This window comes from Rana temporaria, chromosome 4 (genome assembly GCF_905171775.1).
Source record: "Rana temporaria chromosome 4, aRanTem1.1, whole genome shotgun sequence".
Taxonomy (NCBI): Eukaryota; Metazoa; Chordata; class Amphibia; order Anura; family Ranidae; genus Rana; species Rana temporaria.
Genome location: NC_053492.1, coordinates 109,994,516 through 110,012,454, shown reverse-complemented (window position 1 = coordinate 110,012,454; position 17,939 = coordinate 109,994,516). Strand labels below are relative to the sequence as shown.

Below are 17,939 nucleotides of genomic sequence, written 5' to 3'. Positions count from 1 at the left end.
GAGTGCTGCCAGCATTGCTGCAAAGGTTAAAGGTGTGGGGAGGTCATTCTGTCAGTGCTCAGATCATACGTTGCACACTGCATCAAATTGGTTTGCATGGCTGTCATCCCAGAAGGAAGCCTCTTCTAAAGATGATGCACAAGAAAGCACACAAACACTTTGCTGAAGACAAGAAGACTAAGGACATGGATTACTGGAACCATGTCCTATGGTCTGATGAGACCAAGATAAACTTGTTTGGTTCAGATGGTGTAAAGCGTGTGTGGCAACAACCAGGTGAGAAATAGAAAGACAAGTGTGTCTTGCCTTCAGTCAAGCATGGTGGTGGGAGTGTCATGGTCTGGGGCTGCATGAGTGCTGCTGGCACTGGGGAGCTACAGTTCATTAAGGGAACCACGAATGCCAATATGTACTGTGACATACTGAAGCCGAGCATGACCCCCTCCCTTCGGAGATTGGACCGCAGGGCAGTATTCCAACATAACGACCCAAACACACCTCCAAGATGACCGCTGTCTTGGTAAAGAAGCTGAGGGTAAAGGTGATGGACTGGCCAAGCATGTCTCCAGACCTAAAACCTATTGAGCATCTGTGGGGCATCCTCAAACAGAAGGTGGATGAGTCTCTAACATCCACCAGCTCCGTGATGTCATCATGGAAGAAAACTCCAGTGACAATCAGTGAAGCTCTGGTGAACTCCATGCCCAAGAGGGTTAAGGCAGTGCTGGAAAATAATGGTGGTCACACAAAATATTGACACTTTGGGCCCAACTTGGACATTTTCACTTAGGGGTGTACTCACTTTTGTTGCCAGTGGTTTAGACATTATTGTCTGTGTGTTGAGTTATTTTGAGGGGACAGCAAATTTACACGGTTATACAAGCTGTACACTCACTACTTTACATTGTAGCAAAAAGATATAATAAAATATTTACAAAAATATGAGGGGTGTACTCACTTCTGTAAATATATACATATATATATATATATATATATATATATAGATATATATATATATATATATAGATATATATATATACACAAAACAAAGAATTCTCAGAGCACTACTGTTTGTTTAATTTGTCTGACTGATATCTCAAAAGAATAATGTGTCACTGTTCTGATAATGCATAAAAGGGACCGCTGGCTCAAAAGGGGAACATTTTAATAGGAAATGATCACATACAAAAGGGCCCAACCATAATAAATAGGTCTCTTCAATGTTTTGGCACTGAGCAGGGAGGAGGCTCAATCTTTAGGAGCTTCAAGTAGCTTTCTGCAGAAATGTTGGGATTCTTTAATTAAAGGTCTCAAACCAATAACTTTCTCTACATACTACCTGCAATGGCAGCCTGGAGTAAAAAAACTTCACTACTTTCAGTTTTTTTCTGAAAGCTACAGTTTCTCTTTATTTTTGTAATATTTACTTTAATGAATAACTAATGAATCTGTAAAAATGTACTGTACCTGCAATAACAATTATACTACAGATCATAGAAAAGTACTAACAAACTAATTCTGCATTAAGCTGTATAAAAATGTCATCTCAAATAAAATACTGTTTTTTAACAAATTCCTGACAAGATAAATTTATCACTGTCTTGACCAGACCACAATAGTTCTGTGAACCTTATTGTAATTAAAGGTATATTTTGACATGCTTTCATTATAGGTATTATGTAAGTATCCAATTATAAAAAGTGACTGATCACACAAAACATTATTTTAAATCTTATTTATTAATTTTATATTTAAAATTACAAAATTCTGGTCTGCAACAGCAGTGCCAGATTGCATCCGGGCAGCATATAATAAAGCAGAATAATATTAAGACACAACAGCCACGCTTACATCTTTAAATACTTTCGATAACTTAAGTAAACTCACAGAAAATATATATCGGATTCATACATCTTTGGAATAGAACACAGACTTTCACAGCGCAGATAGGCAGAAATAACACATACAAAAAAATAATATATTACATTTGTAACCCATCACTTTTGTCAAACAAAGGAAGTATTATCTTTCCTCGTCTGGCAAACACAGGGCATAGAGAGGGGCGACCACTTCTAAAGAAAAAAATCTTTAGTAAATTGCTCAAAGCAATTTCATGTTGATCTAATTTTGTAAACACGCAGGAACCAAACTGAACAATAACTGCTGTTGGCCAGCAACTGCAGTTTAAAAGAGGGGACAAGGACGGAGGGGGTAGAATATTAAAGTAAAAAATAAATACAATATAGGGTTTTGTGGAGAGGGATAAATATATTGCTTTGCCTACTACTCGCGAGCCTCTGTGAAGTAAAAACATCACAAAAGCTACCATAAAAAAGGTGGTAAATTACAAAAATCATCCCATAGCAGTCAGAAGGACTCAAAATATTTGAAAGCGCGGTCTCATTTTTTGCTATGGGCAACCCTTCCACACCACGTAGATGAGGCCATATGGTTGTCCTTAAGAGTCCAATTTCAATTTTATAAGCTTGTGTTTTGTTAAAACGTCAAAACACAAAAGATGTGGGGTTGAGACAACAATACAGTTGTGTTGTCCATAAATAGTAACAATGCAAGGTGTTATAAAAATAAACACATAAGTATTTACATGAAAAATGTTTGGGACAAGAGTCCGGTAACTTTAAACCACTTCAAACCCCTACAGTTTTCTGTAGGTATTTCTAGCAGCAAAAAGGGTTGGACTTGGCTCTCCAAAGCCAAAAATTAGACACGATTCTTCTTCCCCCAGAACATGTCCATGTGAATCCAAGTCTTAAGTCTAAGCCATATTTCACATTCCAAAACCACTTTAATCACATTAATTGATGTTGGCAAGTGTTGATGGCAACTGTTTGGTGGAGAAATCTAAGAAGGTCATCTCAAGTCTTCCAGTCTCCTCCATTTTTATCAACAGCTCAGACTGGTGTGCTGGACAATGTATAAAGTTCATCTGAATCCTAAATGATACATCTCCGGCTTTACAATGACCTTGGTTCGACTCCAGGAGCACCTTCATCATTACAAACTGAACACGGCATCCTTTGCCTGTAGATTTCAGTTGTCTGAAAATCAACAAATCTTGACCATGTAAGACTTTCTCAAGTTTGAGGGTATAGCCCCAGGCATGGACAGCTCAGATAAGGATCTCCACCATTTCAGAAACATTTGAGCTTTTAGTTGAGGACACTGTTTCTGTAAAAAAAAAGAAGAATGTTATGAGTAAATGGTAGATTCAGTGCAAATGTAAATTGGTCACATGTAATAATTGCAGTAAAGACAAGAGGAGACAACAGATTCTCTCTGTTATTTTTTTAGGACAGGATTGAAGTGATTGGTTATAGGGCATTGCACTTACTATTTTAAACATAGGCCTTAATGGCACCAAATTATTAGGTTGCAATACAACTTAGGGAACCTAAATATGTGCTTAAGGCAAGCTAACGTGGCCTCTAGCACACCTTAAGCATTGTGTTGGATGTATCATTGTAGAATGGTGAGTGATGAATCAGGATCAATGCGTTTAGTTTTAAACAAGTTTGTGTCAAAATATTCATAATATTCAATATCATGCTAAAGCATGTAACTTCCACATAAGTAAGATTTCAGTTGAATGCTTGATGTCTTAACTGCCATAATACTCAATCACAATAACAAACTGGTCATAGTAAAAGGATAAGAATAATTCAAAGTATTAAACTGATGTATTAATTAAATGCAGTGCTATCATTTCATATGTATATGACACACACCATATTGTAATATTTGGGATGCCAACAAAGGAATAGCAGCAGACTGATAGACATTCATATAAAGTATCTGAGAACCCTGTCAGGCTCAAAGCAAATTGTTTCTGCATGACTGGATTGTGTGTCTAACTGTAGTTCTGCACCCGCATTATTTCTTCCTCTGATTCAGCCTTCACAAAGGCCTTTGAATATATAAGTGATGAAACAATCATGTGACCAGTCAGTATGTGGACGCAAACAGTAAAAATGAGTGAACAATGAACTATAACAAGTATAGACAGTGGGCCTGCTTGTAATCTGAAAGATTGTATCATTGCCTGTGATAGACAGACAGAATGATGCATCCAGTGCTTCTGGGCATTTACATTGCCCTACTATGTGTCGACATCCTAAAAGGAGTACGTGGGGTCACAATGGCCCGTTTTCATTGGTTGAGGGGGAGGACATTCCAGACATGCCTGTGGCTTTGGATGGTAAGCAGATATACTGCATCTTCTCAGAAAGAAGCAAATGGTGATGTGAAAGTATGGTGGTGGTTGAGCAACTCGGGTACTGGGAAATATGAGTCGGCCAAAAGGCTTCCAACATTTCTTTAAACATGGAGCTGTTCTGAAAAGGTTGGATACTATAAACAAGGGATGCTCAACCATTTTAACTGGGAAGTACTGTGCAAGCAGGTTAGATCTCATAATTAGAGGTCCTTAATACCCTAAAATCTAGAAGAAACAAAGATATTTGTGTTGTGCATAATGACTAATAAGGTGTTTTCTTTAATTTTCTAACCTGTCCTAAAATATAACAGTTACATAGAAACATAGAAGAGTGCCAGCAGAAAAAGACCAATTGGTCCATTGAGTCTGCCCCTTTTATGATTTATAATTTTAATTTTTTTATTTAGCCTGCTGAGGCAGAGATCCATTGTGGGCCCAAATTGGTTTCACATTTTGTTACTTTTTTTGCAAACAATTTCTGAATACCATACATGGAAATTAAAAACCTGGCAGGTAGGGAGGCATTAACAGTAGTATTTGTGTAGCCCCAATTACATGAATCTATTTTCATTGAATATGTGATCAATATCTGCTGCTGTACTGCAGTATGGCGTATATTAGCTCTCAATTAATTCCATGATCTTTCTTTCATACACTAGCTATGCTCCCTTCCCCCCAGTCTCTTGGCCTCACACCTGCATTCTGTTCCCAGCTGCATAGCTGAGATTCATTGAGATTAGTCATCACCAAGGGAGGCCAAGCCTTGGCAGGGATTGTGTGAGGAGAAAGCTCTCAGCTATGCAGGGCTCGGCACGGGCTCAGCCTGGGGGAGGGGAGGTGAGCGAGTGCAGCTTCTGCCATTGCGAAATATCCTCGTTCATTAGAAGAAGAAGAAGAAAAAGAGGAGGAGGCACTCATCCTATCTACACATCATCCAGACTTTTTTTAGCCCAAAATTTGTGATGAGTTGGTACCCAGGGGCATTGTTTGAAGGCGGTGTTTAATGGGAGGATAATATGCAATGTTTACTGTCATGTTTATATTTCTCTGAATTCATGTGTGGTCAAAACACACCTACAGCACATATTCATATGCTGTTTCGTGGGAACTGACATTTCTGGTATGAACTATGAAAATTCAGTAATACTACAGCCACCAGTCTTGATAAAAACCAAGGTTCTCAGGTTTTCTCAAAAAAATCCCAAATATTACTTCCTCCTCAGACATCATGTTGGGTAGAATTGCCTAAGTTACTCAACCAATCAAGTTCCAAATGTCACCTCTCTAGTGCAAGTACAAAAGACTGATTTCTACGAGTAGCAAAGATAGCTTTCAGGCAAACCAAATTATGGCCCAAAAATCTGTGGGTACAACATGCAATCAAGATGTGGCCCTTACCTAGTGAAGATGAGGTATTCCTGTCCAGAATAGAGACTGTCGCACTTGTCGAGTCTGTTGAATACTCCGTCTGGGTGCTACCTTCTTTACTGCCATGTTTGGCGTGAACAGGTAAGGGGCTCATGTTGGCAGATGGTGATTTACTTACTGGAGGATACAAGAAAGAAGACCAAATAAGTATTGCTGAAAGTCCATCATAAGAAATCAAATACATTATCCACCTCATATGACATAATCTGCTGTATTCACCTGGTGCTCCCTGTGATGTATTGTTCACTTGTCTTTCAACAGCTGCCGAGTTTTGGCTTGGCATAGATGGGGTGAATATAGAAGGCACTGACTTAGCAGGTCGCAGGGGGCCTTGGTAAGGTTTACGTTGCTGAAAGACTTTAATGACTGCATCCTTCTCCAGTATCTGTGCATGAAGAGCTTTGATTCTAATAAAAAAAAACAATATGTATGTTAGAAATGAAAAAAAAAAAAATAGATGGTAGAAGCACAAGGTTAGAATACATTTAACAGCTTTACAGAAGGAAGTGGATCACACCTACCTGTTCTCCATTTCTTGATGCCTGTGGCTCACTAATAGCAGGTCCTCATTGAAGCTATTGTTTGGCGAATGGCGAGGTGAGTGGTTGATAATAGTAGTGTCTCGCTGAGCAGCTGCAGTGGCTGCAGCATCCATGGCAAACTGGCGCATTGTGCGTTCTTCCAAATACTTTTGTTCCCACTTGGTCATGTCAGCCTCCAGAGCCAGGATCCGTTCCTCCTTCTCCCTCAGCTGCTCAGAAAGGATCTGAGCAGAGACTTCTGGAGAATAGTTTCCATTTTGTGTCATTGGTTGTCTCTGTTGGAAGAATTATTGGAATTAATTTTCTTTTTGTTTAGAGTCATGTGGAATCACAAGACATATAATAAATGTATCATAACTAGTAACCAGTGGCATAAAACTCACCTGTTGAGCCCTTAGGTTTTTCAACTCCTGCTCCAATCTTGTCCGCAGGCGCAATTCTAGCTGTTCCCTCTTTTCACAGGCAGCTTGGAGCTGGCTTAATGCCTGCTGTAGTCTTTCCACTTTTTCCACATACGCCCTCTTCTTGCGCAGCTCATCCTCAGTGCGAGCGGCTGTGGACTGGGCATTACTCAGAGCCTTTTCCAGCAGCTCTGCCCTTCGGCGTTGGTCCTCATTGGAACTTCGCAAGAGGCAAATCTCTCGCTCTAACTTCTCTTTCTCAAACTGCTGTTCGTGGCCTGCAAGGAAGAACAAAAAGGTCATCAATAACTTTTTACCTCTGTAGGTTCATATACTTTTTAGATAAAAGGTCCTTATTTGTTCCTAGTCACTAGTACTGTCATTGGTTGAAAACGCATTTGGAGAATGGGCATGGAGTATCAGAGCATCTACTATGTCAGCTAACATTCCTGGCCGCACATGCTTTAGGTTTCATTTCAACATCAATTCACATCTTAAAGTGCACCTGTCGCTATTCTGTGCAGCCACAGTCAACTTGCATATTAGCTGTTCCTAGTGAATTTATAGGTCAAGGTCATTGCTTATTTATAATTAACGCTGATAATTTTAGTTTAAGACTCAAGTAGGCAAGCTGTTTCTTGTGGGAAGATCATTGCAGAAACAAACATACACCCAAGAAACAAATAGAAAACGGCTGCAAATAGACTAGCCATTAGTTTTGGGAAGATTTAAAAAAAAATTCACTCTAGTCACAAAGAAAAAGCCAGTGAAGTTCTAAATGATCAGTAAACACTGAGAAGGGACCCTTTCAGTATGATAAGCTGTGTACATAACCAAGAGCCCTATGAGATTTGGAGGTGTTTGCATGAGCTTTGTGTGTGTGTGGAATGACCTAAACAAGTGCATTTCTTAAACTTGACTGCTCCTGTACTGTTCCATGAAAAGGTTAAGCAAACATTCAGGTTCCCAGGCTTGGAGCAGTCGGATAGCTGGAACATGACAGCTCTAGGATGTATATCCTGGTTGGACCAGTTCTCCCTGGTGGTGGTTCCAACTATCCCAGCAGGGAAATACACTGGAACATCAGTTTATTGTGACTGTGTATAAGAGATCAGGAATAATACAAATTAACTGAGTGTAGATTTTTCTCAGGAAAACATCCAAAGGAATCAGAAACCCAAGCCCAATTGGTGGGTTGGAGAACTTGTGTGTCTAGTCGGATGATCAGTTCTTTTCTGACATCTGACTGCTTTCTTAGGCTAAATTAGCTATGTTTCAATATTATAGGTTTGTATTATCACTATATATAAGAAATGTTTACAGTGCATAGTCAAAGATAAATGGTCTGCAATATTTCTACAATTTACCGGGGAAAAAGATAATAACCTAATTTAATTTGATTAATTCAATTATAATGAATTATGTATTACACTTTTGGTTTTCTTTGGATTTTTATTGTATTATGCACAGTAAAAAAAAAAAAATTAAAATCCTATCCTGTTAACCCATGCAATGCTAATGTCTTATTTTTTTCCATGCAGATCTGTTTTCCCCCCTTTTCCGTGAAGAAAGGGAGGGGGCTGGGCAGATCAGCTACTGGAATGTGAAGAATTCAGGTCACATTGAACTCTGTTTGTTTGCTAAAGCAACATAATCTTTTCTTCAGGAAGCAGAGAATAGACACACCTCCCCTGCATCCTTAAAGGTGCGTTAGGTCAAATCCCACGTACGCAGCTCAGGCTAAAAAGATGTTTGTTTATCAAGTCAAATAAATCCAGTATTACTCATTTTAACTGTGTATTTTGACTGGTAGGGTCAATTACACCACAAGTATGAAGTAATCCCTCTTATCATAGGGTGTTTGTCGAGAAAAAGAGAAATTATGTATTTTTAACATGGTTGGGAACTCTGCGGTCAAAGGCATTTTAAACGTAAAAAAAAACTATTATTAAATAATAAATAAAAAACTATTATTAACATTTTCGAAATTATTCGTAACATTGGGAGACTTATCCCAGCTCAAAACATTGAATTTTTTATTTTTTTTTATAATGGGGATATTTTGTTATTTACAGGAAGCCATAATGAGTTATTATAATAGTAATGATTAAGCACAAGATGTTTGTGTGAAACGCGTCTACGTGACCTCGTGTTGGTGTCTTTGGTGTTATCACTTTGAACAATAAAAGGCATTCGGAATTCCTGGATGTGCAGCCATTTCTTTTGTTACATACTAAGTTATTGCAATGGAGAACAGATGATCGATAGCTTTAAACAATATTTTATAATGACCTATACTTAAAACACTTATGTATGATGCATTATTTTAGCATAACCATTAAATATATGATTATGAATGTTTTGAACCTCTTATTGCATTTATGTGAATTAACTGGCCCACTTAACAGTCTAGTCTCAAGTTTATTAACTTACATTGAGCAAGCAGTTTGGACACTGTTCCTTGACTGTCTTCCCTCTGCTCCACATTCCGGGCAGCTAGCTGTTTGTTTGCAGTTTCCAGCCGTTCTAAACAAAAAGACAATACAAAATGTTAACAGGATAGGTTCACAAAATGACAATCTGCTTCAATTCTTAGGTGCTATCAAACATTCCTGTCCTCATCAGAGGGACAAATTATTTTTTGGCTTGCTCTAATGATGTAGCCTACTTTTTAAAATAAATCTGCATTTAGCAGAGTGTTCTGGGATGTCTTATTTTAGAAATGATTTCAAGAGATTCCAATTAAAATCATGCTGATGAGCTATATAGGTTAATGAGTTTTGTAAGAAAAGCTCCATTGTTGTTCCTGAGCCCCTGCTGTCTAAAATCTCCTGCTACATGGCTGTTCAAGACCTTGATGCTCTTAGAAGATTGAGTCCACTCACTTAAGCCTAATATCGGTTGTAAATGGCTAACACTGATGGATAGCTTCACCACAGCACGCTATTGTTGTAAAAGCTCCTCCTCATTGTTAGAGATCCCTCACCTCTTAGGTCACGGTTGAAGTCCTGCATGCGCCTCATCTCTCCTTCCATCTTGGTCCTCATGGCATTTTCAAGGGACTCTCTCTTAGAGGATGCTTTCATGAGACTTTCATAAGCTTCAGAAATTCGCTGAATTTCAGTTTCCAGCTACAAAATCAAAAAAGAGTTCAATTTAATAACAATTTACAGATCAGAAATTTTGTATCTACAATAAACGGATCAGATCTAATTTTTGTTAAGTTGCCATAAGACATAGAAAGTTGTTACTATTTGCATCTTGCTATTAAAAAAGCCCCAAAGTATGCATCTGATTTCAACATATCATCACGCTTAGCTTAATGTGGTGAGATAATTCCATTGATTGGTAAGAGCATCATTATAAATAAGGTCCTATGTACACAATGTCCAAGTACCAGTATATATCTATTGCAGTCAGAGTTGACTGCTTGGGGTAATTCACATAACTGTCCTAACCACAAATGTGTACATATTCATGCAAGATTCTTTCAGTTTAATAGTTGGATTTTTTTTCCAACTCCAGCAAATGCTATGCTAATCTATGGTATTGCTTACATTTAAACACTGTCTGCAGATTCAATGCCACCTGCTTGTCTGGATTGCACATTTGCTAAAGGCTCGACCCCCCCTCCCTATTCCTTGCAGCTAAGGCCTTACTAACACAGCCACCTTTTCATGTCCACACAATGGCTCATTGAAGCCGCATCAGGACAGCTCAAGCAGAACACAAAACCCGAGCAACTGTCAGCGGCCCTGAGCTCTACGTGTGCCTCCAACAAATGTCTCATAGCCGGGCCATTGTGCGAAGATCCCTCGCAGCTGTTAAAGGGGACACTATAGGGAAGGGGGGGGGGGGTTGTAAAGAAAGTGAAAGAGATGACAAAAATGAAAGACATCCTCACCCTCTCTGACCAGCTGGGGAACCAACTACAATACCCTGTTTGTTAAAAGAAATCGTGTTTTGGACTATGATGTGTTTTTTTTCATGTTTATGGGTTGAGGCTGTGTGTTGGAAAAGCAGCTGCTAAATTCCAATTGAGTTACCTGCTGCACTTGCTAGACATTCCTAAAGAACACCCATAGCCTCTACAAAAGGATATTTTCATATATACATATCTCTTTTACTACCCTGAAGACTGACTGTCGCTTTAAAAAAATATATTAAACTGGCAGTGGTGTCATACTAATAAAGGGTGTTTTTTTAAGCAAAGGTTAAGGCAAAGGTTACTCAGATGAACAGATTGGACTAATGTTAAGCCCTCTATAGAACAGGGCCAGCTTGAATGCGATTGCCCGCTATATCCACTTTGCACCCCCCCTCTACTTCCATGTCCACATAGGTTATTTTTCTCTTACCTTCTGGATCCTCACTGCTTTTTCACTGTAATTCTCAAGTTCCCGGCGTAATTTTTCATTCTCTCGTAGTAGAGCATCCATTCGTGCCATGTGAGTACCTGCTACATTAAAATGTGCCATCTGCCCATAGTGTAGGTTTGGATCTGGCATCGGCCTGCAAGAAACAAAATGAATACTTAAGTTTAGATATCACAAGCAGACATCTCAAAGCAATAATAAGTTGTTGTTTTATGATTGAATATAAAAATATTATAAGGTACTTGAATTCCTAGTATAGTCGATGACTGATGGTTCTTAAAGCCTCAAATGAACCAACATGTTTAGGTGTACATTGGACACATTTTATAACACTTATTGAAAGATTAACTTTAGAGCTGAATGCAGGGCTTGTACAGTCTTGCACTCTCTACACTACTGGAACATCTATCATTCTGAATCAGTATTCAGAAGCATCAGGCACACATCCAAAAATAATGCACTAACTTCTAAAAATAACCAATACTAGATCATACAAGACAAGATTTCTCTACTAAACCTTTATACTTTCTACATGATTGTGGATGTTGGAACTGGAATTTATATTCAACATGTGCATAGGAAATCAATAGGTATATACGTTTCCTGTAAACACTATCGATCTGGCTTATCCAGTATCTGCACCTTATGATCAAAATGCTATTCCAGATTCCAAATCTCTGGAAAGGAAAGGAAGGCGTTGGGGTTAGGTGTGCTGCCTGAATCCAGGCTCATAGGCCATTCTTTTACACCCAGTCAGCTGCCTAGAACTTTAGGAATTCATGATCTCCTATCACAATGCAACTGGTATTTCCGTTAATGGATGTTGTTGCTGTAAAGGGGTTACAAGAATTAACATGGGAACAGATTCTTTCATTGTGAGACTGGACATTTTTCTTAACCATTATCTTTCCCCCCACTGGCTTATGGAGCTACTTCCTGTCTCTGTCTATCTCTTCCTGTGTGAACAATACAGAATTGTTGCAACCTAGCCAGACCAATGTTTATTGTCAGGGATCTCCTAAAAGTCAAGCAGGATTTTTGACTGTTAAAAGGGAGTTAAAAGGGATTCTTTACACCCCCATTTAAGGCAGCTATTATTACTATGTCAGACAGACCTACTACGTGCGTAAAAACATCTCCATGTGCAGAGAAAAATTCCATCTGCTTGTTATCTGCTCTTTTCTGAAATGCTGTAGGATTAAGACTCTCATTTACATGCACAGGTAGCATGCATTGAAACCGCTAGTAGCAGAACTTTTTCAGCATGCTGAACACTTTCTGAAATGGTTAATTTAACAGCCAAACTATATTTTTAAACTAGCTTTGCTGTTCAAATGAATATGGCAATGAAAAGTCAAGGTCTGAAACATGTAGCAATGTCAAATGAACGGACCTAAATTGTAACTAAATTGTGGCCTTTTTTGTTGTTCATGTACTTATTTAAATTAATGGAAGCCAGAGCAAATTTACACTTTAACAGACACAAAGGGGGAGATTTACTAAAACTGAAGTGTGCAATATCTGGTGCAGCTCTGCATAGAAACCAATCAGCTTCCAGGTTTTAAGAAGCTTGGCTACCATGCACAGAGTGCTCCAGTTTTAGTAAACCACTCCCATAGACTGTCAAAAAAGCTCCTTTACTGTACATTATAAGAGTTCTGTAGAGGCAAAATAACTATGTGTTAAATATCTGCGCTCACCTGATTTCAGGCTGATGGTACAGAGGGAGGTCTCCAGAATAGCGCCTCTGCTCTGATGTATAACCACTGAGATTAGGGTCAGGATGGTTGTAACTTGGGTATTCAGGAGGAGCATTCCTATATTGCATTCCTTCTTCCTGTTGTCCACGAGCTACTGAAAGCTGGTACTGCCTTGGGAGCTGGGGAAAGCTATGAGAGGAGGTCATAAGGTTTTGCGGTTTAGCGCCATTGCGCTCTAGAGACATCTGCAGCAATCTTTCACTCAAAGACCTAACGTGGCCATGCTTCAGCTCCATGAGTGACTGGTCTTGGCGTGGAGGAGCATGTTCTACCTTCTGGATATTTTGAGCTACATAGTATTGAGACAAGGCAGCTTTGGCTTCTTCGTAGGTTGGAAGTTCCTCACCCTTATGGTGGTACTCATGAGCTTTATACATAGGATTCTCCAGGTAGAAATGGTCACAATGGTGCTCCTGCCCTTGAGGCTCCTGCCTTGTAGAAGGGCTACCCTGCATCTCCTCCTGTTCAAGGCTTTCCAGGGATGATCTGGGGCTACCACTGCCCCCTCCAGCCCGTAAGGCCTGTTGCTGAATAGCTAATAAGGTACGATTTTCACTCAGATTTCCATATCTCAGCTGCTCCTGGATAAGACGGTGAAGAACTGTTCCGGATGAATCCTCTGCGGTTCTCATCCTTTCTCAAAAAAGAAATAATCCCACCAAAGGATGACGAGCAATCAATACTGAACAATAATCCTTTTTCCAAATCTTCTGATCTATGGCTCTGCTGTGAGGAACCTGTGAAAGAAAAAGGAATACTAGTTTAATGATATATATTGTGATGGAATTGATACATATCACTGGTGAATCTAACATATTCCTGCGCAATAAAAATGTCCTTCTTTATTTTTTTTCCCTCATTCCTTTTGCTCTACAAAGGGTAAAAAAGACTAGAGAAGATCAGAGACTTCCTAGTATATAGCTTAAGGCTGAAGGATCTTGATTATTAGTGAGTATTCAACTGAAATTGACATGAAAGGACTGACCTTGATGGCACCTTGTTGTGGTTAATTGCACATACCTTTCTGCTACTCCTGTCCCTCCACTCCTGCTGCTTCACAGCAACCTGGAGAGGTAAGACTTTTGCCCTGTTTTGTTTTTAGGAGGAGGAGGGGGGCTGAATTAATGATTGGAATGTTTCCCTCCTTTTTCTAAGCAGATAAAGTCCAGTATTTCTCTGGTATGCCCCCCTGCAGCTTCTGTTTTGGAGCCCTCCCATTGAAAGCCAGATAGTAGTTGAAGTTGAAAAGAGATTCACATAGCAATGTGGACCACAATGAGCTGGAGTTGTGGGAATTCTTCTATAAGCACTATGTAGTCTGAAATAAGTACATTTTCCCTTTTCTTTACAAGCAAACCTTTCAGGTTTTCACATTTGTACTACAACCTTTGTACCACTATATTGCCACCAATTGGCATCTGTGGGTTAAATATACACGACTTTCCACATTCTACAAATTGCTGCATATTACATCTTTACAGGATGACTTTGTTGGCCACAAACCTGTGGCTTTTCCTGCTCCCTTAACGCACAAAGACTGTTTTTTTTTTTTTTTCCGCAGCGTAGGAGAAGCTACCACCTCACAAATATCTAAGACGTGACATCACCGGGCCCTTTGTGTTGCAATTTACATTCTTTGTGGATTGCAGTCCTGCCACAAGTGTACAAAAGCCTGTGCTAAAAACAAGAACAATAACAAAAATACCCCATTGAATTCCTTCGCCATTGCCAGGGGTGACCAAACACCTGCATAGCTTCCCATTCAAGAATGTGCCAAGCTTAACCCTATCCAGGCAAACCGTAAAAAAAATAAAAAAATAAAAGCACGCCAAGTGACTAGCTACATATACAATGCCATATAAACACTTTTTACAAGGACAACAAGATCACGGAGCACCCAGATAAAAAGCTACATGTCAGCAACTAGCCAGTCCTGCATGTTAACCAGAGCAGTCAGTAGCAGCAATTCCAGATCTAATATAAAATACCTGGTATATACAGCATGTATACAGTATAGACCCACATGCACACTGGAGTATACATCATTTAGAAATGCATATATAAATATATATATATATATATATATATATATATATATATATAAATATATATATATATATATATATATATATATATAAACACACAAATACATATATATACACACACATGCAACTATATAGGAATGTATGCTATATATGTATGTAAGCATACACGCACACTGATGTATATATAATATATAAAGACATGCTATATGTGTGTTTAAACATACATGCACATTGGCGTATAATATATAAAGACATGCTATAAGTGTATATATATAGTCATTATAAATAATATAGAAAGGCATGCTATAAGTGTGTATAGACATACATGCACATTGGAGTATATATTATATATGCAGGCATGCTATATGTGTGTGTGTATATATAGCCATTATAAATAATATAGGGATGTATGCTGTATATAAACATACATGCACATTGTAGCATATATAATATAGAAATGCATGCTATATATGCATATAAACATACATGCACATTGGAGTATATATAATATAGAAATGCATGCTATATATGTATATAAACATGCACATTGGAGTAAATATAATAAATAAAGGCATGCTATATGTGTGTATACATAGTCATTATAAATTATATAGACATGTATGCTGTATATGTATATAAGCATACATGCACATTGCAGTATATACAACATATAAATGCATGATATATACAATTAATATATATATATATATATATATATATATATATATATATATATATATATATATATATATATTATATATATATACACACAGTAATAATAATAATAATAATAATAATAGAGAGAGAGAGGGTGAGAAGCTCATTGGTGTATACATAATATAGAAATGCATGCTATATATGTAGATTATAAATAATATAGATAAATGCATTATATGTATATATACACAGACACTGAGGATTCCATCCAGTCCTCCTATTGGATGATCATGAACATATTAGTAAATACTGTAACATATGTCACTGGGATTGTAGTGGGATACATAGACATGGAGCATGCATGGTATGATAGAAGAAGTGTGCACCTTGTATGGATACATTGTTGCACATGAATGTATTAGTAAATAGAAAAGGTGAGTATGGGGGTATTAGGGTTGTGCTATAAATCAATATATACATTACATGTATAAATCATGTCCCTGTATGGGGGTAGAGTTATGGAGGTGTCAGCCCCCCGGTGCCCATCAGTACACGTGTAGGGATCATCCATGCACAATAGGAGTGGGGTTCAGTGACAGGTATGTAGCGGCGATGACAGATATCGGCACTCACCAGCTCATATCCGATGTGTATGGTAGAGATCGGGGCTCCAGCATGTGACAAGTCCCGGTGTAGTCAGTCCTCGGTGCGGGGATCAGGCTGTGTTCTCCCGGAGAGCTGTGATCGGAGTGTGTACTGGTGCTGGCAGCGGCCGGGCTGCTCTGTGTCTCTCTATCGCTGTGCTATGCCAGGAATGTGAGAGTTTCAGGCTCCCCCTGGGATAAAAGCAAAGCATACAAATCCTACAGCCTGGACCGCCCATCGCCCCGCCCCTCACAGGACTCTGATCTCCGCCTCTCCCTCACTTTCTCCAGGAGATGCGCTTACCCAAAGGGTCCACTGGGGGCGGCATTACAGCTGCTGCCGAACACGGAGCGCTGAGCTCGGGCAGACAATGGGTGACAGGCAGCAGTGACACTTGTATGATGGCTGGCACAGGGCAGGGTGCGAGCCTAGCACGTGGGTCACTGTGTATGATCAGTCACCAATATCCATCATACATTTATATTTGCCCTAACACTTACATTTCGGGCAGGGTTGCCAACTGTCAGAAAATGTATGAACAGTTTGTAAAATCCATCATTTTTGCATCTGTCTATGAGCCCCGTCCCCGATTCACACTGATGGGACGCAGGAAACGCGCAAGATTCACTGCATTTCCCCGCATCGCACTGCGCCCATGCCATCTGCAATCACACTGCGCCCATGCCATCTGAAATCACACAGCCCCCATGCCATCTGAAATCACACAGCCCCCATGCCATCTGCAATCACACTGCGCCCATGCCATCTGAAATCACACAGCCCCCATGCCATCTGCAATCACACTGCCCCCATGCCATCTGCAATCACACTGCTCCCATGCCATCTCAAATCGCACTGCCCCATGCCATCTGCAATCGCACTGCCCCCATGCTATCTGCAATCACGCCGCGCCCATGCCATCTGAAATCACACAGCCCCCATGCCATCTGCAATCACACTGCCCCCATGCCATCTGAAATCACACAGCCCCCATGCCATCTGCAATCACGCCGCGCCCATGCCATCTGCAATCACGCCACGCCCATGCCATCTGCAATCACGCCGCGCTCATGCCATCTGCAATCACGCCGCGCCCATGCCATCTGCAATTGCACTGCGCCCATCCCATTTGCAATTGCACTGCGTCCATGCCATCTGCAATCCCACTGCGCTAATGCCATCTGCAATCATGCCACGCCCATGCCACCTGCAATCTCACTGCGCCCATGCCATCTGCAATCGCACTGCTGCAGGTGTCAATGTACCCTCCTTCCTAGCCGTGATAATTTTGTCAATTAAAATATTTTCGGCAACTAAATGACCTACTTCAGCTCCGGAAGGATTTGCCCCCTTAACGACCAGGCCATTATTTGTGATACGGCACTGCGTTGCTTTAACTGACAATTGCGCAGTCGTGCGACATTGTACCCAAAAAATATTGACGTCCTTTTTTTTCCACAAATAGAGCTTTCTTTTGGTGGTATTTGATCACCTCTGCGGTTTTACATTTTTTGTGCTATAAACAAAAAAAGACCGTCAATTAAAAAAAAAAATTAAACTTTTTTTTTTTAGTTTCTGCTATAATACATATCCCCAAAAAATATAAAATATTAAAAAAAACAATTTATTCATCAGTTTAGGCTGGTATGTATTTTTCTACAATGGTACATTGATAGTGCAAGTATAATAAATGGAGGGAATGATACATTGATAGTGCAAGTATAATAAATGGAGGGGTGGATACATTGATAGTGCAAGTATGGAGGGAATGATACATTGATAGTGCAAGTATAATAAATGGAGGGATGGATACATTGATAGTGCAAGTATAATAAATGGAGGGAATGATAC

General features: G+C 39.5%; 1 protein-coding gene across 2 annotated transcripts; it reads right to left on the bottom strand.

Annotated features, from left to right (window-relative positions):
• Positions 1 to 1,723: 1,723 nt before the first annotated feature.
• AMOTL2 (angiomotin like 2) lies at positions 1,724 to 16,271 on the bottom strand. 2 transcript variants are annotated; one of them, XM_040348744.1, is made up of 10 exons: positions 16,077 to 16,271; positions 12,682 to 13,478; positions 10,964 to 11,117; positions 9,592 to 9,736; positions 9,039 to 9,131; positions 6,588 to 6,883; positions 6,184 to 6,479; positions 5,882 to 6,069; positions 5,633 to 5,779; positions 1,724 to 3,189 (listed from the first exon to the last, which is right to left on the bottom strand). In XM_040348744.1, exons 2-10 carry the CDS (start codon positions 13,371 to 13,373, stop codon positions 3,131 to 3,133), a joined length of 2,070 nt encoding a protein of 689 aa, XP_040204678.1. In that variant the 5' UTR covers positions 13,374 to 13,478; positions 16,077 to 16,271; the 3' UTR covers positions 1,724 to 3,130. The 2 variants fall into 2 exon arrangements, with proteins under 2 accessions (XP_040204678.1, XP_040204679.1); XM_040348745.1 differs by lacking the exon at positions 16,077 to 16,271 and adding an exon at positions 13,762 to 13,781.
• Positions 16,272 to 17,939: the final 1,668 nt, after the last annotated feature.

Coding starts and splice junctions, on each gene's coding strand:
- AMOTL2 (XM_040348744.1), bottom strand. CDS start 13,373: ATGAGAACCGCAGAGGATTCATCCGGAACAGTTCTTCACCGTCTTATC. Junction 6,480..6,587: donor AAAACCTAAGGGCTCAACAG/GTGAGTTTTATG, acceptor TTCTTCCAACAG/AGACAACCAATGACACAAAA. Junction 6,070..6,183: donor CATCAAGAAATGGAGAACAG/GTAGGTGTGATC, acceptor TTTTTTTATTAG/AATCAAAGCTCTTCATGCAC.